The sequence below is a fragment of the Natator depressus genome, chromosome 1 (genome assembly GCF_965152275.1).
Source record: "Natator depressus isolate rNatDep1 chromosome 1, rNatDep2.hap1, whole genome shotgun sequence".
In the NCBI taxonomy this organism is placed as follows: Eukaryota; Metazoa; Chordata; order Testudines; family Cheloniidae; genus Natator; species Natator depressus.
Genome location: NC_134234.1, coordinates 272282274 through 272310061, shown reverse-complemented (window position 1 = coordinate 272310061; position 27788 = coordinate 272282274). Strand labels below are relative to the sequence as shown.

The 27788-nt window shown below is 38.9% G+C and overlaps 1 protein-coding gene across 1 annotated transcript; it reads left to right on the top strand.

Annotated features, from left to right (window-relative positions):
- Positions 1–22520, top strand: ALX1 (ALX homeobox 1). The gene is made up of 4 exons (XM_074951253.1): positions 1–260; positions 3324–3628; positions 7663–7791; positions 21934–22520. Exons 1-4 carry the CDS (start codon positions 29–31, stop codon positions 22252–22254), a joined length of 987 nt encoding a protein of 328 aa, XP_074807354.1. The 5' UTR covers positions 1–28; the 3' UTR covers positions 22255–22520.
- Positions 22521–27788: the final 5268 nt, after the last annotated feature.

Genomic DNA, 27788 nt, shown 5'->3' with positions numbered 1-27788 from the left:
TAGGGAAGAGGCTTCCAAGCAGCTTTAGATGATTATGGATTTTCTGAGCGAGAAGTTTGCCCTGAAGAGCCAGCCGAGTAAGAACAGTGACTTTTACATGGGAGCAGGAGGCACTTTGGAGCACGTTATGGAAACTTTGGACAATGAGTCCTTTTACAGCAAAACTTCAGCCAGCAAATGCGTGCAGGCCTTCAACCCTCTGCAAAGGGCTGAGCATCATGTGAGGCTCGAGAGGACCTCGCCCTGCCAGGACAATAATGGTGAGTCTCCCCGTAGGATTATTTGGTACTATTCTTAGCCCGCAGAGCAGGGGGATCGGCGCGTCTCCCCTCCCAGGTTCGCTCCTTGTATCCGAGGACAATAGAGGAAGCTTTAACTGGTGCACTTAGCCACTAAAGTGCGGTGGATCCGGAGCACGTTCCGGTGGAGGGTCGGTCGCCCGCTTTTAAAGTGATCTTTTAAGTAAAGATAGTAGAGAGCCCCCTTCGTTTGGCTTCAGGCTCCCTTTCCGGCAGCACACATGCTCAGCTTTCTCTTTGGGTTCTACCGCCCCATAGTTTAAATGTTTCCGGAAGACACAGCCTAAACTCAAAACATTCAACTAGAATCCCAATCCGAATTGCAGTAAACAGCGCCGACTTTCCCCTTCCTTCCCCCATTCAGACAGTTCCACAGAACCCCCTGACGGATTTCTAGCCAAAACCCAGTCCAGCCAAACCTAGAAGTTGAACATTTTTAAACAGTTCTCTTCGTTACAGGATGCAGCTAAATTCGCAGATTTTATCATAGAAAATATCTGTATGTTGATTGATATGTAATGTGTACAGTGCACACAGATTCATTCTCTTTTATATATAGTTCAAGATAGAATGTAAGGATCATATATAGCTGCGTGCTATATAGGCAGGCGCTGCGTAGGTTTGTACGGTCAGTCCATCTTTTAGCTTAAAGCATGTCTGGTCATTCTGCCTTTTAGATTAGACTATCTAATATACAAAAGAGACGAAATAGCTAAACTTGCAATAACATCTGGTGCAGAGTCTAGAAGCATTCTTAACCTAGCAACAAATGCTCAAGTGACTCAGATCTGGCTTGCTATACAGTCTGTTACACTGACTTTTAATATCCAAAAAAGACCCACTATAGATTTCAAGCTACTACAGGGACGTTTCTTAGTGGTGCTGTTTGAAAAGTATTCAGCTCCGAATACAAAAGCCCTGCAAAGTCAAAGTGTTATCAAAACAAACCATCTATCTTTTCTATCTTGTAACCGACCGAATACAAAGCCCATCATTTCATTTCAAGACAGTTAAAGCACTTTTGCAATTCCAAGAGGATTTTTGTGTCTCGTTTGTACATAGCACATAACCTGCAAGCGCGGGTTCTTTTAAAACAACAAACCAATACATGTGAGATATTTATAACAAACCCATTTATTTTAACGAGGTTTCAAATCTGCCAAACACCTTACTGCAAATGTTAAGTACCAAAATGATTAAAGTATATGTACTTTTATAATATTTTATTCAGGCTGTGGAAATAATTACTTCACTTCCCAAACGTTACATAAAATGTATTTGGGTTACAGTTAATTATTATGTTCTATGTAATATTTTTATTGTGAACATTTTCAATGTTTTATTTCAGACTGGTCATTTAAAATATATACCATTTGTACTTTATTTCAAAAGCTGAAACTGAATAACATTTTTCACATTTCTTTCAAATAATTATTTGGGCTAATACTACTTTAGGGCAACTCACTTATAACTGTAATGTTTATATTGCAGATCATAAATTATAACACATATTTTTTGATCATTCTGACTAAATAAATTAATTTCTGTAATCTAGGCAAAAGAAAACATGGTACACTTTATTTTTATTTTTTAATGAACAGTTTACAATTTTGACATTTTAATTCAATATTTTCTCTCTATGTAGTTCAGCGTTTATAAAAATAACACTAAAAGAAAAAAGCTTGGTCTAGTAGAAAGTTCCTAGGTATGGCTACAAATCAGCTAAGTACAATACTAGGATTAATAATATATCAAGTTTGCTGTACTTCGTATAGGTATTGAAAGATTTTTGAGACAATTCTTTTTATGTGAGAAATCTTAAAGGGACCAATGGCAATCTTTTGCTCTTAAAAGTATCAAGAACAAGTGCGGCTTAGGAAAGCTACAGCATATTGATTTACTGAGTGTGATTGTTTTTAATTAGCTTGCTTAATTTATGTTTAGTGTTTTATGGCATTATTAATCTGTGTATTGGAGTCAGGTATCTAAAAAATTATGTTTGGTTAAAATCACCCTGAATGAACAGAGAGGCATCAATGGTTCTGAATGAAATTATGGAGCATGGCAGAGAACCTCAAAACAAGCTCCAAATCATATGCCTGATGCCATCCTTTATAAAGTTTTACTGCAGTAGATGTTTCAATTTTCCTTCCTGTCTGTGAGAGCAAAAAAAGGATCTTTCAACTCTCATAACATGTTGCATGAGTTATCCATGCAATGTGACATGTTTAGCAAAAATATCAAATGTTTTTTATTTCTTATGTAGAAACTAAAGAAAATTATTTTAATATTTATTGCTGTCATTTAGTGTTTACCTAAAGATAAATAGTTCCTGAAATACTAATACAAAATATATGAAATAATTTCTTTTAACTTATTAACATTTTGCAGAACCCCTCTATATTTTGTAATCATAACAACCTTAACTGGAAACAATTCCACTTCACAAATCCAAGAGTATTTAAAAATCTGTTGGGTTTGTGCACAATGTCATATTTTAGTTTTATTCAACTGGGTGGTTCTTGATTAGTTAATTTACAAATATTTAATTTATTCTATATAATTATTTTGATTTTTTTTAATAGAAATATGTTGGGGTTAGTTTAACTGCCATCTTAGTTTAAAATCACATTTTTCAGCAGCTTTTGTGCCATTTATTTTAAGTAAAAATCTAGTTCACACTAGAATTCTGTGGCTATGCAACTCTATTTTAATCAGATTTCATATACTGCCTATTATGTATTTTATTTGCAACATATAAGAAATAGGTAATTTACTTATGCAGAATTTTTTATCTTCACACCAAAAGAGTTCAAAGAATATTTTTACATAACATACCTTTGCGAAAATTCTATAGGTATCAATAATGGCATCACATTTGTTTTTAAAAATTACAGGATTTCTTGCCAATTGTATCACACATTCCAACACATCATTGCATATAATCAACTTCCGTATGAAAGTTTTCTAAAAATCCTCAGATCTAAAAGACCTTTTAACTGCTTATTTCCCCCCTGTGTACAGTGAACTATGGGATTACTAAAGTAGAAGGACAGCCTCTTCACACAGAGCTGAATAGGCCCATGGACAATTGCAACAGTCTTAGGATGTCTCCAGTGAAAGGGATGCAGGAGAAGGGAGAACTGGATGAACTGGGAGATAAGTGTGACAGCAATGTCTCCAGCAGTAAGAAGAGGAGACACAGAACTACCTTTACCAGTTTACAGCTGGAGGAACTGGAGAAAGTGTTCCAGAAAACACATTATCCTGATGTATATGTAAGAGAACAGCTAGCTCTGAGAACAGAGCTCACTGAGGCCAGAGTCCAGGTAGGTACCTAATTTAGACATTACACAGGATGATTTAAACATTCTGAAAACTGATCAACAGCACATTAGGGCTTGTACAAAAGTCCGTAATTTTGTGTATCAAACAGAATATGTTTTGTCATGTTTTTCTATAAAGAGGAGCCAGGTCAGTACATAGGGAAAATAACTTGTTAATATTTAAGTTTCACTGTCTGGGAAACTTGCATATAGGAGGAAAAATAGAAAGAAATATGGAGTTTTGATCTCTGATAACCTTGCTTCTCTGTCAAAATTTCAGGTAGCACATGAATCTGGTATTAATATGTAAAAGTTCCCAACAGTGTATACAAAAGGTATAATAATTTGGCAGTATCATCATACCAAATTGGACTGCAGTGGACTCTAACTCTATTATTGAACACAAATTACAGATTTAAAGTAATCAAATTCCTTATATTTTTTTTTTCAAAGAGTAAACACTGAAACAATATATATATAGACAGTAAGGGCTTGGTCCATTAATATCACTGGGAGTTGAGGCTGCTCAATACCTTTCAGGATTGAGACCTAGTTTCTTTCACTTATTGTATGATCTATTTTCAAGATTATTTTAATTTCTTGGGTACATTTACTGTTGAACAGTTAATTAGCTAGCATTACATGCATATATCTTAGTCACACACATAACTGATTTAATACATCTGTATAATATCTGTATGTGTACATGTACAATGATGAAAAAAGGTGTTAAATATGCAGAAAGGCTGACAAAACATCTGAGATCTTTTGAATCTTACTTTCAAAGGATGGGTTTAACAGTCAAATATATACAGTGGTTGCATTTTAAAAGTTCATTCTGTTTTTAGAGATCTTACTGGTTTCATTGATATTCCCTGGTTGTTGTTTTTTTACAATTTAGGGAATATCAGGCCTGTTGAATCTCCCAGAACAGGAGTAACTTTTTTGAGTAACTTTAACTTGACGTGTTAACAACTTCACAACCTGTCATTTATAAAGAAATAAAAGCCAATTCACATGCACATGACTGAAAATTAAACAAAGATCACTTTTATAAACTATTTAAATTACTTAACTTTTATAAAATAAATGGTCTTTGCCTGTCTGTATTCAACTGAGTGGCATAAGCATTGTCGTCATCTGAAAACGGGGTCCAGATATTCGCTCCATTTGCACCCACGCAATGTCACTGAAGTGAAGAGAATTTAGCCCAGTGACTTTTAACTCTTTAATAAACCCTGGAGACTCAGTCTTCTTTTTAAATTTAGAGAGCTTTTTGCATGTGACTTCTGGTTACAGATCTCTGCAACAGATCTCTGCTTAGATTTCAAACAAACACATATATGCCATTAAGACCACTGTGGCTTTATATTATTTCAGTTACATAATTGTGGGGCCACTGAGCCTCTTCACAGAATAAAGTTCTCCTTAGTGTGAATTCGGATGGAATAATAGGGTCCAAATTGATTGGTTTTTTTCACAGTTTTTTTTCACATATTTTTTTCACATATTGTTTTCACAGTTACATAAGCATCTTGAATTAAAAGTAGCACAACTGAAGAATTAAAAGCACAAAGCACAGTATATCTGAATAATAAGCTCTCTGATAATATTTGTTTTCTATTTTGTTTACAAATAATTTCCCCTCACTTAGAAAATGACCAATATCTGCATTTCTGAGAAGCTAAATAAGAAAGGAATATGAAAAGAAAATGTGATCATGTTGATCCTGAGTAGCAACAGTATTCCATCATGGGATTAAGCAATTTAAAAGGCCTTGCATCATTAGGGGCAAGCATCTGGCAATGTAAGGATAACAAGCAGCAGTTTTGCATTACTTTGTGTAGGCAAATGGTTACTTTATCTTTGCCAAGAGTCAGTTTCTAGTAAAGTGATGTAAACAGAAACATTTTGGGGGATTGTCAAAGAAAAAAAAGTGTGCTTTTTTTTCTATTTAGTTACTATAAATTCAAACAAATTGTTTTATTTACTTTAGCGGAATGATCAGCTGGATACGCTACCCACATTTCCCTTCACCGCCATTTCATCAAGATCCAGTTTAATTTGTGTCCTGCGTACATGCAGAGAGAGCCAACCTGAACCTAATTTATCTAAGTTGTTCTCTTTCCTGCTGCATGTCAGTGCAGTAATTGGCACCCATTTTAAGGAGATTGTCAAGGTCTTTTTTCAATGAAAGAGCCTCATTACTAAATTCCCTTTGCATGTTCCTGGTGCCTCCTGTGGAGACAGCAGGAAAAAAATACTATATATATATATTTTGCTGAGCCCCAGGCATGATAGATAATACAAATTTACCAACAAGGTTCATAGAGAATATGCTCAACAGATATTCTGTGCCTTGTTTTGATTTCTGGGTACATTTTTCAAAACTGCCATATTAAATTTGCAGTATGTAGTTAGAAATTAAACTGACCGATAATATGCCCCTGCTGCTTGGACAATATCAAGGGAGTGTTAGAGTCCTGGAGAACCAGGGCAAAAATCCCTAAGAGTTAAAAACACTAAAACCAACAAGAAACTTTTTCAAGTAACTCTCATTTTGATGTTACATTTTAATGACAGATGAGTCTTTACATTATTTCCTCATCATGAGACTTTCTGCACAGCCTAAAGAGAGCTACATGCCCTATTCTAGAGTCTAATACCATATAACTTTATTTTAAATATTTAAAATAATCCAGTAAAATGAAGCATCCCTCGGTATATGGGCAGGTACCATCTTTTTGTTCTCTGTTTGTACAGTGCGTAGCACAATGAGGTCATTGTCTGTGACTGGGGATCCTCAATACAATGAGTAATATTAGTTTTACTAACATGGTAACTTTATTAACAAGTATCAAAATGAATTTACCCATAGCAGAACAATAAGGGCTTGACTGGGCAACCCTTACTTCTGCTGATGAACACTTTCACATGAACAGTCCCTTTGATTCTGTGGGATGACTTTCATGAGCAAGTGTTCACCATCATGAGTCTGGATTGCACAACAGAACCCTCAATATAGTAGTTTTGGTTCAACTTGTAGCAGGCTACAAAGGAGGCATATAAATTCTTCTAGGCATTTCAAACTAAACTTCCATAATAGAGTGAAGCTTTAACTATACATCACAAGGTGGAGCCCCATCTTTAGACGCCAGTAACAAGTTACAACATGGTGGACTCATATTAGTCTCTTAGACAATACTGTGCTGAGTACAATAGAAATACTCAGGGAGTTAGATACATTAATGCCTTAATAACTAAGGGCCCAATCCAAGGGCCATTTAAGTTCATCTTTCTATTGACTTCAGTGGGCATTAGATCAGACCCTAAGTGAACCTAGAAATGAAATTCCTTTCCTTCCCAGACCTCCAGTGTTCCAAACAGGACCCATCTCCCAGTACAAATAATATTTCTTTTCACTGAGCTGTTTCATGCATGCTGCCAAGACCATCCACTGGATCCTATCATAAAGAACAACCTTTGTCCCATAACTGTTTATTGTTTCCCAGCCTTAACTGGTTGTGTCCCTTCCTTCAAGATCCTCTCCATTATACAGTAGAGCTCACGGATGCTGTTAGACAGCTTCCCCCACCATTTTCTTATTGCTCCAGCAAAGTTTATATACCACCTCTTAACATAAAGAGTTTAGCCAATCATAACAATCTATTGACTGTATGAAATTAATAATAAGAGAAGGGACTTTTTAGGTGTGACTTCCTGTTACCTGAGTGGGCTGCCCAAAAGAATTGGGATATAGAACATCATGTTACCTTATGTGCTGATCATTCTCTGTCTCTTTCCTTCAGTCAGTAGGGGAAAAATAGATTTCTTGTAAACACACCTCAAAGAGCCAGAATTCACTTCAATAGACCTTATATCGAAAGGGTCTGGGGTGAGAGGGGGCAGTGAGCTTCCTCTTTTCAATGAGAGAAGTCTCCTTTCAGAGAAACATGGCAATTTTGGAAGTTGCCTTCCAGTTTCAGGAAAGGCTTTTCAATAGCTTCTTGTGATTGTTATTTGCTTTCATGGTGTAGGTTTGGTTCCAAAATCGAAGAGCCAAATGGAGAAAAAGGGAACGCTATGGCCAGATCCAGCAAGCTAAAAGCCATTTTGCTGCCACCTATGATATATCTGTTCTACCACGGACTGACAGCTACCCACAGGTACAGTAAACAACACCTTTGTTCCTCACTCATGCCAATGCTTACATGTAAGGGTGCTCAAAAGATAGTACAATTGTAGCATAATTAAAATAATCATCATTACCCTTCACTAAGACATTCAAATCCATGTTGATTTTATTTCTGACTCTACTGATTTGATTTTCTTTTAACATTCTTCATTTTAAATATCATTTCTGTATGACTTCATACATGCAAAGACCTAGAAACAAAATAGCTAGCAAGAGCACTACATTTGCACTGTGATTCCTGCACTCTTTCACTTTTCAGTTTCTTTACCTTTGTTAACTAGTCAAATAAATATAACACTGTATATAGCATAATAAGACAATATCTTTTGGACGTTGTTTGGTGAGCCTTAACCCTTCTTGAGCAAGATTGCCATGAAACCATCAGTCTCAGCCAAGACATCTGTTTTCTTTTACTTTGTCGTCCCCCTCCCCCCCCAACCAGTTACTGTATATTTTCATTTCCCCGGACCGTACTTTGTTTTTTATGCTGTTTATAAATGCCAAAAAAACGTTGTAACTAACAGAGCTGCCATTATGACCAACACCTCAACTGTTTATACCGAATAATTAGCTTTCACAATACATTTACAACTTTTCTTTTTTACATGAGAAAAGGCTTTTTATAAGATGTTGCATTTCTATTATGGCTGATTTTCCGTAAGTTATGGAGGCTGATTTGTTCTTAAATGGTGGGCAATAACTTTGGTTTGTGCATTTTCTTTTTTTTCCCTGCATGTATATGATACATAGGGTGTATGCACATGCACCCGTGGATGAAATCCTAGTCACACTTAGATATCAATGGGTGTTGGGCCACTGTATTTAATAGGGCCAAGATTTCACTTCTTATATATATGCATACAAACATCCCTACATATACTATAAACATACAAACACCCCTACACATTGTATACTATATATTCATTAAAAAAGAACATCAAACAGCATTAACAATGAAGTCAGGAAATTCAGAATTGCAGTTGTCACTCTGTTTTGTTAACAGGAGACCTTTCGTTACATGATCACTAGGCAGTTTGGCCCCGAATCTGCAGCCATTTAAGCGTGTACATTAGTGTATACTCGCATGAGCAGTCCCACTGAAGTCAGTGAGACTGCTCACAGGCACACAGTTTATGATTAAGTAATTTCAGGGTCAGACTGGGGGGAAGCAGAGGAGGGGGAAAAGATGACGAAACCCTTCTCACCTGTTATAGACTCCCTCCATTTATTTCTCTTCTCTTTCCCTCTCATACTGTTCCCGTCCTCCTTGCTGTTTATCCCCTGTCCCATTCCTCTGTTTGCTCTTTGCCCCCTTTCTTTTGGGCTTGGGACACCTCTATTTGTACTCACTCTTCTTCATGTCTCCCTCCTAATTTCCACTTCACAATATTAAAAAAAAAAAAAAAAGCTTTTCTGGACATCCTGAGCCACACCTGCCCCCTTCCCTCAATGTCAACATGTTCTTGTGCTACCAGGACTGCTGAATCTTTGTCAGCTCATCAGTTTACACTGACTTAGACAGACCTGCATGCATTTATGTTAGGAAATGGGTCTTCCAGAGCATGAGCATTATTTCGTAGTACAGTAGCATATAGAGGCCCCAACTGACATCAGGGCCCCAGTATATTAGAATGTGAGGCGTTGTATATACACGTATGAGATAGTTCTTGCCCCTAAGAGTTTACAGTCTAAGTAGACAAGAGGGACAATGAGTGAGGAGGGGAAACTGAAGCACAGAGATGTGAAGCGATTTGCCCAAGATCACACAGGAGGTGAGTGGCAAGGCTGGGATTAGCATCCATATCTTCAGAACCTCAGTCCCGTGCCCTATCCTCTACACCATGTCAGCTCCCTAAAGCACAGTTTCTTTAGCACAATCTCATTTGCAATCTTTCCTGACCAGCAGACTTCCATTAATACCAGACCTCAGAACTATGCATACACCTCTCTGGGATGCTCAGTAAGCATCTTAAAATGTGTGTGCAAAACGTGTATATTTTAAAAATAACCATAGTTTGGTTATTTAAAATATTGTTAAATATAGATAATGTTATTCCACATTATGTGATAATTGTTTGGCAGTTATTGCTAGTATTTAAGTGAAGCTCTTTTGAGTTGTAGGAGAATGCCAAAAGAAAAACACGAAGCCAGTGAAAATGTCTGTTGTATACTTTCTTACTGGTCCAAAATGACTGACTTGATTATTGTTTTTTTCATGAATCTTGTGAAAAATTCTTTCCCAGGCTTAGGTCATGTCTGCCAAGTTTCGGCCTGGAGGAAATTTTTATCACTGGGTTGTGTTATAAACTCCTAAAAATAGAGGTTTATATTAGAAACCCTGATAGCAGAATATTAAGTCAGTATTGCTACCTTACTGCTATATGTATTCTTTGCATACCTACATATACACATCCACTCATAAGCACACCCACATATATATGTATATGGAAGAAGGCCTGCCTACAAGAGAAAGCTGTACAGGTCTGATTTTAAACTGATTTTTAAACTCAGATGGGCTCTCTTGTTTAGGTTTAAAAGTGGTAGTTTTCAGTTTATCTTTAACTGTCTCCTAATCAACTTAAACTGACTGAAATAAGACTGGTTTAAACTGAAATATGAGAGTCCCCACAGTTTCTGCACTGGTTTAACTAAGTCTGTGTCTACGCTACAGCCTATGTTGGCAAACTGATATCACTTGGGGGTGTGAATACGCCATCCCCCAACTGACATAAATTATACCAGCATAAGTGTTTGTGTGCACAGCGCTATGTCGGTGGGAGAGCTTGTCCTGTCTTATGCTGCTTGTGGTTTTTTGTGCTGACAGGACAGCTCTCTTCTGTGTCCTGTTGGCATGGACAATCTTCACCAGATGCGCTACAGCAGCACAGCTGTACTGGTACAGCTGTGCCTCTGTGGCGCTGCAATGCTGTGTGAATAGACATGACCTAAGTCAATTTAAAATTGCTCCTTTAGTTAAACTGGTGCAATGTGCTCATGTAGACAAGGCCTGAGGCTATGGCCTGGTCTACACCTAAAACTTAGGTTGATTTAACTACGTTGCTCTGGGCTGTGAAAAATTTTGCACCTTGAGCGTTGTAGTTAGGTTGATGTAATCACTCATGTAGATGTGGCTAGGTTGCCAGAAGACTCCTTCTGTTGAACTAGCTACTGCCTCTCGAAGAGGAGGATTACCTACAGCAATGGAAAAAATCCTTCCGTTGATGGAGGAAGCATCCACACTATAGGCTATGGAAGCATAACTGTGCTACTGTGGGGGCTGTAGTATAGACTTGGCCTATGAAACCTTTCTACCAGAAGACATAATAGCCACTGGAATCATTACATTCAAACCTTTTCATTTGGCTTCTTTCCCTTCATAAGTGCTTCAATCGTTGCATTCAAACCTTTCCATTTGGCTTCTTTCCCTTCCTAAGTGCTTCAATCATTGCATTCAAACCTTTTCATTGGCTTCTTTCCCCTCATAAGTGCTTCACACACACACACAACACATACAACATTCTGTATAAACTACTCAAGCTATTTCTTCCGCAGATAAGGAGGAAAGAGAGAAATTGCTATTGTTATTTCTATTTTTAAATGGTTGGGAGACATTCCGGCACTATGGTGACGGAGTTATATTAGTGGCTAGACAGACATAATATGCAAGAGAGATATACGCTGCTGTTATGTTAGAGATTGGTCAGGATTTAAATTTGTGATCTGCTTGCCTGCCCTTGATACTGTTAATAAGGCCTGGTCTACACTAGAAAATTAAGTCGGCATAACTACCACACCCCTGATTGGCGTAGCTAAGCTAACCTAGGTTCCCGTGTAAACTGCACTAGGTTGACAGAAAAATTCTTCTGTTAACCTAACTAATGCCTCTCAGGGAGATGGATGACCTAAGCCCATGGGAAAACCCCTCCCATTGGCGTAGGTAGTGTCTACACTGAAGCCCTATAGTGGCGCAGCTGGAGCAATAATGCAGTGTGCCACTGTAGCATTAAGTGTAGACAAGATCTAAATGACATTAATGTAATTGAGTAGAGGCTGCAATCACAGTGCCATTCAGTAGAGTGAGTACCATTATTACAGCAATCCTAGTGGTACCACAACTGGAACAATAAATAATGATACAAAGTAAACCGATCAGCCGTTTCATTTTCCCTAAATGAACCCTCTCAAGCACTGTTATTCTGACACTGACATCTCTAAAGATCAAGGCATGCTCTGCCATGCATGCAGATAAGCCGGTTATCTTGGGAGTGGGGGGAACACAGATAATAAGATTGGGTGATAAAGTTGTGAATTCCTTACTTACATTGATGGGCATTTACCAACCTTTGATTTTGCCTGTGAAAAGTACATGGGGACTGGGGAGGAAGGAATATAGGGACACTGGGGCAGTCTGTTGCACTGATTGCTGTGTGGCATGAGGATCAGCAGGTGATGTGGTTCTTTGCTCTGCATTATATGATTTGCAGCCTGCATATCTCTGATCTGAACTCATCTATGGGTTCTATTCCAAACACACACATCCCACCTGAATTCCAGCAAAGAAAGATACTTAATAGCATGCTGCTGGAGCAAAACAGAGGGTGTGGAGACCCCCTGATTTGCTTTTCAACTGCCTACCTTACCTCACCCTCACAGTAAGAGTATGATGTTTTTGATGCATTCGGAGCCTTGTGTGAACTATGTAAAGTATTTCTTCCTAAGTGAATAAAGAATCTTTTCAGCCCAACCATGTTAGTAAGTTACTCTTCTTAATCTTTAACATAGTAATAGACAATGTACTTTTGATATTTTTATAAACCATAATTATTTGTTCTGTCTAATTCAGTCTAATCTATTTTGCAGTATGTTGACTGTTGACACAAGTTGTGGTGCAAAATGATTGCTCTGCAGGTTGAAAAAATATCTGGAAGCCCCAATGCCATTCAAATTCTTCTCTTGTGTCTGCACACACAGATCTCCCATTGACTGTAATGGGAGCAACCAGCATACAGGTGTGGGCACTTAAAGTAGCATTTGGGACACAACTCCTTGCCATTCAGCTGTTTTTCAGGCTTGTTGTCAAGCATGTTGTATGACAAAATAGTCATGGAAAAATTAAGGTAAAATAGTAAAAAGTAGAGTTTGTTGAATTTTTCCAAAAAGTAGATGTTATAATTACCTCCCCCAACACCCTGCAAATCATCAGGTTTTTTAAAGTCAGCTGTAGGACGAGTTGAAATTTTCCAAATTTTGAATTTTTGAAAATTTTGTTTTTGTGTTGAAAATTTGATTTTTGATGGAAAAACCAATGCATATGTTGTTTTATGATCTGCTCTAGTTGCAGCTTTTGGCCTCATTAGCTGATTAACTTATGCAGCACATTAGGGCTCAGATCATTTGTAAAGAGTAGTAATAAAAATATACCATAGGCTAGAGTCTGAGAGGCTAAAAATGCTGTCCCTTGTGTTGAAAAAGTGACCTCAGTAACAGTCTGACACTGGAAATGATGGTACAGATTTGCCTTTAAGGCACAGCTCTGTGATAGGGAGAAGAGGATGAAGTCAGTCCTTGGAAACATTGTGCTAGAGGCAGGAAGAATAACTTCAGGGCTCTGAGGGCGCACAGCCCTGCTACCCCATGTCCAAAATACAGCATGTGTTTTACACCCCACTACATTGAGCCAGTTTTGGAGGGTGGTGTGAAGTGGGAGACATTGCTCCATGTCCTTTGGCGAGGCTAGTGCCACAGTCTGCGTTAAACTTCAGTGGTCTTTGTGCTCAGGTACTAGGTTATAAATGGACCAAGTCTGGGACAAGGTTGCATCTTCTTAGTAGTTTTACACTGTATACCTTAAATATAATCCATATGTATTATCTCTATAAACGCAAGAAGGCCAATAAATAAATAATTGTATTCAATCACATCCTTTAAAAACACAGAGAGTGTGAGAGGGATATCTTCCTCCCAACCAATCTCTCTCACTACCACACTCCTACTTCCCTATTTGTTTGTTCTTTGTAGTTGCTGCACTGTTACCTCTGCTGGATTCTTGTTGCTTTTTCTAAGTTGACTTCCCTTTTGTCACAGAGACTCTGGGGTTCCTTTTCTCCGGAGCCACAGAATCTCCTTTGAAATGCAGCTGGAGTTGGAAATGGAGGCATGTCTGAGGCACTGGCTGCACCTGATTTTCAGGGAAATTCCAACCCACTGCAAGTGGGAATCCCAAAAGGAGAGCTGGGGCTTCGAAAGAAGTAAGAAGCTGTGGGGGTGCAAAAGAGAGAACGTGGGGAGAGTAGATGGCAACCTCTTAAAAATAGAGATGGGAAGAAGTACAAGGGCTCATCCCCTACGTTGGGCTGGCAAACACACTCAGACAGACTAAGCAAGGTGATGTGTACTTATTTATCCTATGACTACCTAGTCAGCAATGGAAAACCTTAAGGTCACATATTCTATTTAGCAACTCAAGGGTGTAAGCAATTATATAAATATGAACATGCTGTTTATTAAGCCTGTGAATCATAATTCCAATTCCATTCTAATGGATAACTCCCATTAACAATAATCAGAGTTATTGGCTCAAATTAGATCCCTCATGTAGTCTATATTATACACCACGTTATATGACTTTAACTATAGGCTAAATATAACTGGCAGATAACCGCAGTAGCTGACTAACTGACTTATTTAGTGCTAATTCTGTTGACCACTGCCAATTAGAATCACAGAATATTAGGGTTGGAAGAGACTTCAGGAGGTCATCTAGTCCAATCCCCTGCTCAAAGCAGGACCAACCCCAACTAAAGCATCTCAGCCAAGGCTTTGTCAAGCCGGGCCTTAAAAACCTCTAAGGATGGAGATTCCACAACCTCCCTAGGTAACCCATTCCTGTGCTGTTCTAGACGGGGTCATACAACATATGACAATTTTCTTTTCAAGCCCACAAAAGCACCATACTCACTTACACAATTAGTACTTCAAAATACTTGGTCCTTGGTGTCTCAACATTTCCTCTCTCATTATTTGCTGAATCCTTAGTCCCTTAAAATTTTTTGGGTGAAAGTGAACCTAGAGTTTAGTTACAAGAGATTACTCAATGGTGTGAGGTGGGATTTTCCCCTTTAATAGTGCTCTCCAAGGGTATGAAATATGGATTTGACCATATCATAGCAGTGAATCATGCCTTTCTTTTCACTCTTTGGCTTAGAGAGTTATGTGGGTTATAGTACATCTGACATGTACACTATACAAGAAATAAAGCATGATGATCTTTTGAACACTGTGCCAATTTAGTCTGGCCAAGCTGTGGTAGACACAGGACCAAGGGGTGGGAAGTTGCCTTTCTGCTCCTTGATCCTGGGCCTAAGCAGGGACTGAACTGACCTGTGGTTTAGTTTAGAGCAGCAAGAGCTGTTGTAAATTAACCTGGCTAAACCAGTTCAATAGGAACTTTTAGCCAGCCTGGGATTGCCAGGGTGCAGTGGCAGTCCAGGAATATCATCTCTACCAGGGAGAAGGACAGGGAGAGTAGGTGGTATAGAGCTAACAACCCTGACTTTTTGCTAAATGGGCATTCCCTGTACATCGGGGGAATCCCCCACTATCCTGCATCATTCAGCAGCACAAAAGTAACAGACCCAGTGGCTAGGATCCGGCTCATTACTATATTATTATTGTTGTTTATTAATTAGCATCTCAGTGATCCATTGTGCTAGGCACTGAAAAAAAACAACACATTAGTAAGAGACAAAGACCTTCTTCCCCATAGATCTTACAGTCTGAATAGACCAGACAGGGAAAGTGTAGTAGATTTTAAAGATGAGCGATTCAGCTACAACGTGTTGATTTATCCAAGGTTTATTACACAACAAGATCTGTGACTTGAACCCAAAGAAGTATGGAATTTTTACATGGAAAGACAATCAGAATACCGATTACTTTAGTTAACTTCATACTTCAATTCTGTCAGGCAGAAAGTCTGTTCTAAGGAAGTGACATCATAAGCACGAGGACAACTCGACTTTCCTAGTGATGTTGATGTCACAGCCATGAAATCTGATTCTTTTTTTCTAGCTGACAGTGTATAAATATATATAAAACATGGTAGGTAAATATATTCAAGAGTTCTGGTGATTTCATGGTGACCACAAGAGCAAATCTGAAGCTGTCTGTGATGTTAACAGAAACCAGAGATGTACAGTATGTATAGCCTTATTCACAGCCTCCCTGAATTGCCTTTTATATAGTACACAGATCACACAAGATTTTAAGAGGAAAAATATTTTCTTTAAATTCATGTGCACAATGTCCCCTTTCCCTGCCGTCTACATCTGCAATGTACACTATAGAAAAAGCACTGATCATTTCTATTTATTGTAAAGTATTGCTCTGTTTATATTTAATTCTGGGATATATTTTGCACTTAGAATTTCACTTTGAGACAGTTATGGAATAACTTTTTGCTAAATAGTGGAGCTCTGATATCAAAAATGATTCACACACTTAAAATGAAGGCTGAATAATTTTCATGTCCAATAATAAAGGAACAGAAAAAAGACCTGGGGAATAGGATGATAAAGCAAACATGATACATACACTTGAAAAGTGTAGCTGCCTCATGAGATAAGCTGTAAACATCTTCCAGGATCTTGTTAGGCTTTTCAAATTCAGGCTACTAGTTAAGATTCCTTCCTCCAATGAAGGAATCTGTGGGACCACTTTGTAATCTTTAAGAATCAATCATTTGTTCATTTTTTTGACATAGCATAGATCTATTTCAGCATTATGGGCTGATTTCTTCCCTCACTTACACCTGTACAACCTCAAATTGAAAGGGGTGTGTTTAGGATAAAAATATCATGAAAACTTGTGGTACTATATTTATAGTATGACAAACACAGAGGTAGCAGAGATCTCACAAGTACTGATCTTGTGATACTTCCAGACCACACAGGTTTATAGGAACATCTAAACTTAACCTTTGAAGCTTCTGAAGTCCACCCATCATCACAGTAGTAGACATACCATTGGACAAAGTCCCACTTGTCTGTTTCACCCATTTAAAACAGTTTTCAGGCAAAATTATTACAGTAATCATACCTCGGCAGCCCATGGAATTGCAGAATTTGCCCTGATTTTTGTTAAAGAACATTGGGCAAGACAGATAAAATGGGATTTTGTCTAATGTATGTCAACTATGGGAGTAATGGGGAAATTTCAAAAGGTTCCAAGATTCAGATTGGATACTTATGGGCTGGAAATATCACATAATCATCTTTCTTGTGAAATCCTCTACATTTGAATATCATTCAAACTGGAAATACAGTACTGCAAGAATAGCTTCATAAGACTGTAGTTTTGGGGATCATGCACTATTTCTAAGAGCTTTCAGAAGTATCATGGCTTATGTTTGGAACAGCCACCATACTTGCAGGTAGACTATACAATTCCACACAGAGCATTAGTATATAATTAGTTTTCTGTCTCCATTGTAGGCACAGTGAGACAGATCCTCAGCTAGCATAAACTGGCAAAGCTTTGAATGGAGCTATGCTAATTTACACTAGCAGAGGATCTGGCCCATGAGTGCTGTGTCTAATGACACTTAGGTCATTGGTTGTCATAGAGCCTGAGCATATGAGAAGCTGAACACCATGAGCACCTTGGAGGATTGGGCCCCCCAAAAGGAATGGGGAATGATTAATTACTGTCAGTAAGTTATTGTCTAACCAGGAGTTTGTAAGGCAGATTTGTTTCTGTGGAATGTGAATGATCATAAAGAAGGCCAGAGTTAGCACAAGCTCTAGAAAGACAAAACTGTTTGTTGGATGGATAACATAGGCTTGAAAGGGAGGCTGTGGAATCCCTGTTACTGAAGGTTTTTAAGAACAGGTTGGACAAACACCTGTCAGGAATGGCTGAAGTTTAAATGGTCCTAATGACTCAGTGCAGGACTAGATGACCTCTTGAGGTGCCTTGCAGCCTTACATTTATATGAAGAAAATCCAGGAAGCTCAAATCCCCTGAGACTCCTTGGTGGTTATTAGGCATCCAAATCTGTAAAAGCCTTAGCAGGTTTGTTGGTACCTCCAGTCTCTATGAGTTTTAAAAGGCTCTAAGGGACTTCACAAATCCTGTAAACCTTAAGGCTCATTGGGGCCCTTTCCAACCTTCACCCTCCTCTAGAGTTATTGGAGGCGTATTCAACCCTCCATCCCTACAGGCCTCATGAGGCTTGTTGATGGTCTCTTCCTCCTCAACCCCACACCCTGCAAGGCTTTGTATCCGCATCAGGACCTGCATTTTGCAGGCCTTAGGATCCTCAGGAACCCCTATCTCTTGAGCCTTAAGAAGGATACTCATGACCCTCTCTATGAACCTTAGGAATAACTAGTGGGCAGCCTCCTCCTATAAGCCTAAGTAGCCTTGGCACTGACCCACACATGACATAGCAGGTTCCTTAGCCCCTGGGTAGCTGAAATTGGCTTCCCTGATCTCTGAGGAGCAAAATTAGGCTTGTCAGCCTATGACAAGTTAAAACAGGCTCAAACTGGTCCTTTGGGGAATCAGAAGCCGCATGTAGGGATGGGGTGGGCCTCCTATGGGCCTGATGTTTCTGTGAGGTCGGGATCCTCCAAAAGCAGGAAGTGGATGGGGACTGACAAGCCTCCTAAGGGTCACTGGGTCTCTTTCCTCCTGTCAATCTCAGGAGACCCACAGGAAGGAGGAATTATCCATGCTATCCCCTCCCTCCTGCCCCCAACACTTTGCTCTCTCCATCTCTTGCCCTCCCCCCTTCTCTCCCAGCAGACCACCTGAGATATGTAGGAGCAGATCTTTAGGAGGGGTGTGTGTGTGTGTGTGAGAGAGAGAGAGAGAGAGAGAGAGATTAGGGAGAGCAGGAGCCTCAGGATGGGTGTGATTTATTTGCCCCCTGTTTGCTAAGTGTTCTGCAAGACACCCAGGAAGAAACATTTCCCCATGGCTGCCTCTTTCTACTCCTAGCACTGTCTCTGGAGCTGCCAAGGATCCAAAATGAGTTTGTCAGCTCCCGAAGACCCATGCTAACAATATTATTTAAAATATTAACTTTTATAATATGAGTTTAATTACCTCATCTTTATATCTGCACATTAGATCTCAACTAGATGAGTTTAGTAAACCATAATTTATCTCTGTCCTTCTGGTTGGTGGTTTGTGTGTGTGTGTTTGCTATGAAGGAGTAGAGAAAAAAAAGCATCAGAAACATTTTTTAACTTGGGAGTGCCACTTTTTTTTTGTGTGGGGTGTCATAATTCATTAGCCCCTTTTCCAACTGATGGCAAATTTGACAGGAAAAAATGGGGGCAAAATTGGGTTTATAATGGGAACTCACTTTGTGACCTATGGAGCAATTTGTGAAACTCCAAAATAGCACCATAAGTGTGTAAAGCACTTAACAGGCACATAAAAAGATACAGGCCCTATCCCAATTTGTTTGCAATCTAAAGTCAGCATGAAAATGTAACAAACACATTTTTTCAGGTGTGGGGAAAACCACAGAAAATGAAAAGAGCATGATATAGTTCTTGGCAGAGCAGTTTCCCTATCGTGAATGAGAGGGGAAAGTTGTCTTTATCATGGATTTATTGTTTTTTCAGTAACGTTTGAAACAGGACTACATTAACACTCACTAGGGAACTTTTAGTGTGTATCAGCAGGGTCCACATTGAGCCTGTTAGTGCATGACATGCTAGTGTGGACTAAAATGTACACCCCTCTGCTGTGGACTAAAGCTCTGTGTAGACAAGCCCTAACTGTATAAGGAGAGACTTGTATGAAGAAAGGGGGATTGTAAGATCAAGTCGGCCATTCATGCATAAGGTGGCCGCATGATGGGAGGTGCCAAGTAGAGAATGGGAGAAGACAAAGAAGGAGGGTTGGATGTGAGTCTTGGTTGGAGCAAAGTGCACAGATAGGGGAGTAAAAATATACACAATCTGAGATGGAAGCAGAAGTTGTGCTGAGCCTTGAAAATCCTTGTAAACCACCATCTAACAAATAACAAATATATGAAAAATATAGATTCATAAATTATATAAATATAGACACCGAAGACAGGAGAAACCAGTAGTACTTGATGTTTAAAAAATTAGGCTTTAGGTGACTGCCAAACACAAAAGGCATAATACAGCAAACCCTACACACGCGGTTACTCCAGATCCGTAGCAGACATTGCCTGTAACCACAAAGTTTGTCTCCTAGTCTGTCATGCAAGGTTTTCCAACAAAAATGCCACGCTGTATAGCCAGTTAAGGCAGAGAACTGGAAAAAAGGTTCATGGGTGTAATTTTGTTTTAAAACATCATGAAAAAGGCGGTTTTAACTAAAAACCATCTTTGAAACCACTTTAGAAAAGAGCCATGAATGTGTTATGACTCATGTCTGTATCTTCTGGATTCATTTGTTTTAAAGTAACTGACTATACGAAGCTATCCAAGATGCTGAAATTTCATATTTTATAGTCAAGCATTAGTAGCTTGAGAAAATTATCCGTTCAGTTCAAAGTTTGGTATTTTTACCTTCAAATGCTTACTTAAAAACTCTCCTTTGCCATGATGCATATGCAAAACATTGCAACATTAGGTGACTGGTGTGCTGAGACCACTACGTACCATGATGATCAATATTGCCTCATTGTTTCCTTGTACTCCCCCATCTGTTTGTATCCATCTGTTGTTACTTCTCTTATACTTAAATTGTAAGCTCTTTGAGCAAATTTGTGGATGATACTAAACTGGGAGGAGTGGTAGATACGCTGGAGGGTAGGGATAGGATACAGAGGGACCTAGACAAATTGGAGGATTGGGCCAAAAGAAACCTGATGAGGTTCAATAAGGATAAGTGCAGGGTCCTGCACTTAGGACAGAAGAACCCAATGCACAGCTACAGACTAGGGACCGAATGGCTAGGCAGCAGTTCTGCGGAAAAGGACCTAGGGGTTACAGTGGACGAGAAGCTGGATATGAGTCAGCAGTGTGCCCTTGTTGCCAAGAAGGCCAATGGCATTTTGGGATGTATAAGTAGGGGCATAGCGAGCAGATCGAGGGACGTGATCGTTCCCCTCTATTCGACATTGGTGAGGCCTCATCTGGAGTACTGTGTCCAGTTTTGGGCCCCACGCTACAAGAAGGATGTGGATAAATTGGAGAGAGTCCAGCAAAGGGCAACAAAAATGATTAGGGGTCTGGAACACATGACTTATGAGGAGAGGCTGAGGGAACTGGGATTGTTTAGTCTGCGGAAGAGAAGAATGAGGGGGGATTTGATAGCTGCTTTCAACTACCTGAGAGGTGGTTCCAGAGAAGATGGTTCTAGACTATTCTCAGTGGTAGAAGAGGACAGGACAAGGAGTAATGGTCTCAAGTTGCAGTGGTGGAGGTTTAGGTTGGATATTAGGAAAAACTTTTTCACTAGGAGGGTGGTGAAACACTGGAACGCGTTACCTAGGGAGGTGGTAGAATCTCCTTCCTTGGAAGTTTTTAAGGTCAGGCTTGACAAAGCCTTGGCTGGGATGATTTGATTGGGGATTGGTCCTGCTTTGAGCAGGGGGTTGGACTAGATGACCTCCTGAGGTCCCTTCCAACCCTGATATTCTATGATTCTATGATTCTATGAGCTTTGTGTTCTGTGACTAGCAGCACGGGGTCCCGTCTACAGTAATACAAATAAGTAATAATAATAAAACAAAGTGCAAATTTTCAACTATCAAAGCTTTTTATGACAATGATATTTTCACTTCTACAGCCCCTTTCTTCTGAAATCATTTGGAGGCTTCCACTGACTATAATGGGCATTAGATTGGGTTCTTTATCTCCATGGGAAGATGGCTATATTTAAGTTCAGTGTGCCAAGTGAATAAGTGGCAGAGCAGAGAAAGGGTTCAGCAGTCCTAGTTCCCTGGCATATGATCTAATACATTGCCCATGGTATATCTTCACTGTATTTTTCACTGAAATTGTATAGAACTAGTAGGATAGTTGCTAATATTATATATCAGAATTAGTGACGGAAACCAAAGAAAGAGGAAAAAAACATGAAAAAAAATCTAAATGTAATCTTATTTTATATGTTCCAGATTCAGAACAATCTGTGGGCAGGAAATGCAGCTAGCAGCTCAATGGTCACTTCCTGCATGCTACCGCGTGACACTTCCTCCTGTATGACACCTTATTCTCACTCACCCCGGACAGATTCTGGCTACACGGGCTTTTCAAACCACCAGAACCAATTCAGCCATGTACCCCTCAACAACTTTTTCACTGACTCTTTACTTTCTGGGGCTACCAACGGACACGCATTTGAAACCAAGCCAGAATTTGAAAGGAGGTCCTCCAGTATTGCCGTTCTACGAATGAAAGCCAAGGAGCACGCTGCGAACATTTCCTGGGCCATGTAATATCATAGTACGCATTCTTTTTTTTTTTTAAATAGCAAACTAAAAACATTCTTATTTCCCATATTTAAAGGACACAACAATAAGCTGCTGTGTTTGGAAATGCTAGAGGTCAGGATATACATTGAAGCCTGCTTAAACAAATACCCTATATTATTTAACCATAAAACTTAAGGATAAACCTGAATAGATTTACCAATCTCAACCATCCTTGTTTTTCGTTTTTTATGTTTTATTGTACCAGTTGATGAAATACGATTATAAAACCTGCAAAAAGAATAAAGCTATTAAACAAATACATCGGCTATATTTTGGTATATGTCAGTGCTACGTACAAAAGGAATTCCTTATTAATGAATAGTTGACAAAGGAGGAAGTCTGGTGAGGAAAACACATTTGTCATATCAAGGCTGTGAGGTAAATCTTTAAGCACATTGTGTGGGGTGTTAAGCGTATGATTCTCCTTATTGTAAATAAATGTTGTAGCTCTAACTCTGTGAGCACTGTGCTGCTGCTTTGGGCCTGATCCATTATTCTGCTACACCCATTGTATTGAGTTCAGTGGAGTTATACCATTGTAAAACTGGTGTAATGGAATGGTGAGTCTGATCCTTTGCTCATATAGACCTGAGTGTGCGCTCATTGAATTTAATGAGAAATTTGCTGTGGGTTTCACTGGGAGCAGAAGTCAATGGCAAAACTCTCATTGAGTTCAGTGGCAGCAGGATTAGGCTCTATATGCTCACTGCATATTATAAAGGAATTAAAACGTCAGCAGACTTTGACATTTCTGGTGGAAAAAAAAATAGGGACGGGGGGGGGGGGAAAGAAAAATACTTTACATCTGGAGAATTGCTATCTGCTTTGATTTACTTCTCCTCCCTTTCCCCTGTCACATTCCAGGCTCCTTCAGATGAGTGAAATGTCAAGCTCCTTGAAAGCAACAGCCAGTCTCTCAAGTTCATAAAGGCAAAGTAAATTAATTGGAATAAAGAAGGACTTGCATGGCTGTGATTAGAACAGGATACAGCTCTCCACACAGCCCATGCTTCTTGCTTTTCTCTCTGGCTACCACTTCGAAGCAAGGGATGCAGGGGGAAAGCATTTTTCATTACAACAAAACTGAACTAAGTAGTATTAATAAAACAAAACTACAGGGATCTAGGGAGTGCTCCTCTTTCTATTTGAGACGATGGCCATGCTTCTAATGACTTAAATGTGAGAAGGATCCAATCCATAATCCTTAAGTACAGTAAATAAGCCTCACTTTGAAAGCATTATTATTAATTGGAAATGAGATTTTTATAGCAAAAATTTTAAATTGGATGATTTGAAAAGAAAGTTGTCCTATGCACAGTCTTTAAGGAAAAGATCAGCCTTTTATTCATTTATATACTTGCGGTTTCCTAATTTTATTACCCTGCCAAAATGAGCTTCTTCAATTTTGGCCGTGGATATTGGGGGCAGGGAGAGGAAGGGGGAATTTTCAGGCTCACATTTAGCAGCTTTTTTAATGACCTGTTTAGACAACTGTAAAATGTGCCTTATGCTTCAAAGCAGACTGATTTGTTTTCAACACATGTAAAGATACAACGGCTATACGACACTTGTGCCATATGAAGAAGGATTAAAGTGATGAAAATCCAAGCGTTTTTCACAGGTCAAACTGTTTCCAAATTTAAAAATGTGTTTTTTGTTTTTATTATTATTATTTTTAGCATTTCCACATAATAATTGTTAAGGTGTAGTATATGGAACATGCCAGAACAATTTCCAGATAATTTTTATTAGAGTATCATTAGCAGTAAGGCAATGAAAGCTCAACTGGCAAAACATTGAGCCATTTTATCATTGCCTTTCCTTCAGTTTACTTGTACATTGTAATACCAGAAGTTTCAATTATCGTCTCAGGAAATTCTGCATTAAAGTTCATTTTTACACGGCAGTTTAGGTCAAGATTAGAACTGAACAATTCCCAGCAATATATTGCAGTGACAGAGTCTTTGCAGGAAATAAACTGTCATGTTCAAAACATTACAAAACTGCTAGATGTTTGAATCTGAGCAAGAAGCAAAATGGGGGAGGGGACCCCTCATTTTCCTGCTGGTTGTAATCAACTGGAAGGGTTATATTTGAATTAAACTTTTCCTCTCATTCTGAACCATGGAAACGATTTGTTACCTTCTGCAAGCATACCCTGATGCATTAAACAAATAGGTATTCAAGCTACAATTAAACCTGAGGTGTGATAAATTGCAGACCCTGAGTTAAACTTGTCACACTTTCGCAACAGCCGAGTCTCTTACTATGAAGGATAGTCTATATGCTGCAGCATGTAGAAAAACCATCCTCATATGTTAGATGTCAAATAATACAACAGGGTCAGATTCTGCCTCCATTACTACTCTTATTGAGTAACCCTTACTCAGTGAGTAGTCTCACTGCTTTCAATTAACAGCCATTTTAGTGACCCCTCTAGACAATTTATTTCAATGGGATTCCTCACAGAAAGCCAAACTGTGAACAACTTATGCACAATGGGGAATGGTTACTCATATGACTAGTCCCACTGCAGACAATGGGACTATTCATGTGGACAGTTGCTCACCATCAGCATAAGTGGGTCACCCTCAGGCCAAGAGTATGGTACTATTCAACAATGGGAAGGGTGGCAGAATCTGGCCCACAATGACTAATGGCCTCTGACTGCCAGAAGCTGGGACTGGACGACCAGGACTTGATCACTCAATAATTGCCCTGTTCTGTTCATTCCCTCTGAAGCATCTGGCACTGTCAGAAGACAGGGATATTGGGTTAGATGGACCACTGGTCTGACCCAGTATGGCCATTCTTATATTCTGAAGAGTTAGATACCTATAATCACTTTGAGTAGCCACTTCCTGCAAAAATAGTGGTATTGAAGTCAGTGGCACTATTTGTGGAGTAAAGCGCTACATCTGTTACAAGAGTGTTTTACAGAAGAAATGTCTGTCTGTATACGTGTGTGTGTATATATAACATAGTCTGAGTGAATATCTACTCAGTGTGAATAAGGGTATCAAAATCTGCCCCCAAATGATCTTTTCTGTTTGGTACACTTCTTCCGTCTACAAGACTTTTGTTAGCTTTAACACATACTTTAACTCTCTCTCTTTTTTTTAGATAAATAGATTTTATCCACTTAATGATTTCTTACTATGACTGACTGTACTTTTAGCTGCTTCTTCAATACATTTTCCTTCACCAGATGGTGTGGAGAATGTACTAAAAGCAAAAGGAGGTGATTTACCTACCCTTTCTCCTGAACACTTTAGCTAATGTTTGAAATATGTGATCATCATGCAACAATTGAGAAGAAAATTTATAGAAGTACTGGGCTAAGATTCCTCTAACTTGTTAAAGAAGAAAGTGAAATATTGTTGTAAAACAATGCCATGATTTATTTGTAATGATATACTGGAGGGTTATTTTTTCTTAAGATTGATTAATCATTCTTACAGTTTTGAACTCATTTTCTGAACCAAAAAAATTAATATATTTAAACCTAACTCTAAAAATTAAATTTTGTCATCAATGTTTGTACATCTTAACATGCAGAATATACTTAATCTGTATCATAACACTGAGGACAACATTTCACTGACTAGCTGAAGACCGGAATATTCACCACTAGAAATGGTCACAAATTTTCAATAAAACAGTTTTCCACTGGAAAATGCATTTTTATCAAAATTGAAATGTTTCACAAGGATGTATTGAATCTGATGACATTGTAAATGGGAGAAAATAAAAAAGAACATTGACTCTCATTCTGTTGTGATAATAACTAAATGGTTCATTGTCCTAATGTTGAAACATTTTGTTTCGAAAAGGTAAACACATTTCATTTCAATGTTATCATTTCAATTATTTTTGACTTGTATATATTAAAATATGAATTGTAACATTATATTTATATATGCTTCTCTTGTATATTATATTTAATATTTTTATACATTATAATGTTTTGACATTACTGGAATGAACCATTTTTACCTTACTGAAAGAACAATTTGACATTATCTAAACAAAATGATTTGACATTATCAAAACAATTAGATGTTTCTGAATTTGAAATATTTTGGAATTTCCGTTCCATGACAGACCTCAAAATCCTGACTTTGTTCCAATTCAGAATGAAAGCAAATATTGTGATGCCAGATTTTCTGTGGAAAGAAATTTTGTTTTCCAACCAGCCCTACTTACCACCAGACTTTCATCCTTCATTCTCCCTATGACAGGGTCCTGACTTTGTCCCAACCACTGAACCCTTCACTTTCTCTCACAGCTGCTGAATAACCCACTCCCTCTGCCCCTAAATATACACATTCATTCATTGCCAGTTCCCTCTCTTTCCTCTGAAATGTTAGCTCGCAACTACCTCAATTCTCCACTGGTTCTCATCCCCCTAGATGTCAGTTTTCCATGGCCCACCTTCTCAGTACCAGTTTCTGATCCAATGATCAAATGAGAAGGAAAGTTGTGGGGAGATCATGAGTCCTGGATCACTGAGATATTTTTTTGGCTGTGGGTTTCTGAGATATTGTGAGTCACATGAATTTTAATATTAGGGCCAGATTCAGTGGTACACTCTGGTTGCTTTGCATGACTGTCGACAACCACAAAGCAGCTAAAGATTACTGGCTAGTTAAACTGGGTTTACAGCTGCTTTGCATTGTCTGTGCAACACAAAACAACTGCAGTTCAATGGTGGTTCTGGACCTTACTTCTCATTTGACTCATGGGTTGTATAGGAAAACTTACCAAGTAAACTTCCAAGACATGAAACTATGACGTGAAACTGTTGTAATTGAAAGAGAATGTTTTAAATGTGGCTTACCTATGAAAACCTGGAGGCAAATTGGGCAATAAGGAGGAATAAGGTAGGTGATAGAGGGGTTGTGGTGGGAGTTGATTACTGGAAAAGAGGGTTTTCTGAAGGGGAATAAGGGTGGTGTGCTGGGTTCTAGGAGAGCAGGGGTAAACTCATGTTAAAGGCAAGGAGAGTGGGAGGAAACAAAAGATGTACATGCAGTGTGTGTGTGTGCGTGCATATGTGGGAAATATGAGGCTTTTATGCAGAGATGTCCGGGAAGGGGTCTGGAGTGGGAAGCCTAGTGTCTCTGGTGACAAAGCTTCTAATGCATGGAAAGGGTCTCTATGACATTGCTGTATCCACTGTGCAGTGAGGTAGAACTGCCTGGGCCGCTGAGGCCAGAGCTCAGGGAGAGCCATTAAAATTCAGAAACATCAGTACTTCCCTACCCCTACCCTGCACCTCAAGCCCCCCCTTCTACATAGCACAGGTCTCCTTTACAAAACCCCCCTCCCTACAGACATTCCTTCTCTCCCTGCAGGCCCATAAACAGTTCTGCTTCCAACTCACCCCCAATTTCTCCTTTGGCCCCACAGCCACCGCTGCCCCTTGCTCAATGCCTCTTATACCTGAAAGCAGTGCAATGGGAAGCTGTAAGGACTTGCACATTCTTTTAAAAATA

Excerpts from the sequence above, each read along its gene's own strand:
- ALX1 (XM_074951253.1), top strand. The coding sequence starts at position 29 with ATGATTATGGATTTTCTGAGCGAGAAGTTTGCCCTGAAGAGCCAGCCG. Across the intron at positions 261-3,323 it reads GCCCTGCCAGGACAATAATG|TGAACTATGGGATTACTAAA; the intron begins GTGAGTCTCCCC and ends CCCTGTGTACAG. Across the intron at positions 7,792-21,933 it reads GGACTGACAGCTACCCACAG|ATTCAGAACAATCTGTGGGC; the intron begins GTACAGTAAACA and ends TATATGTTCCAG.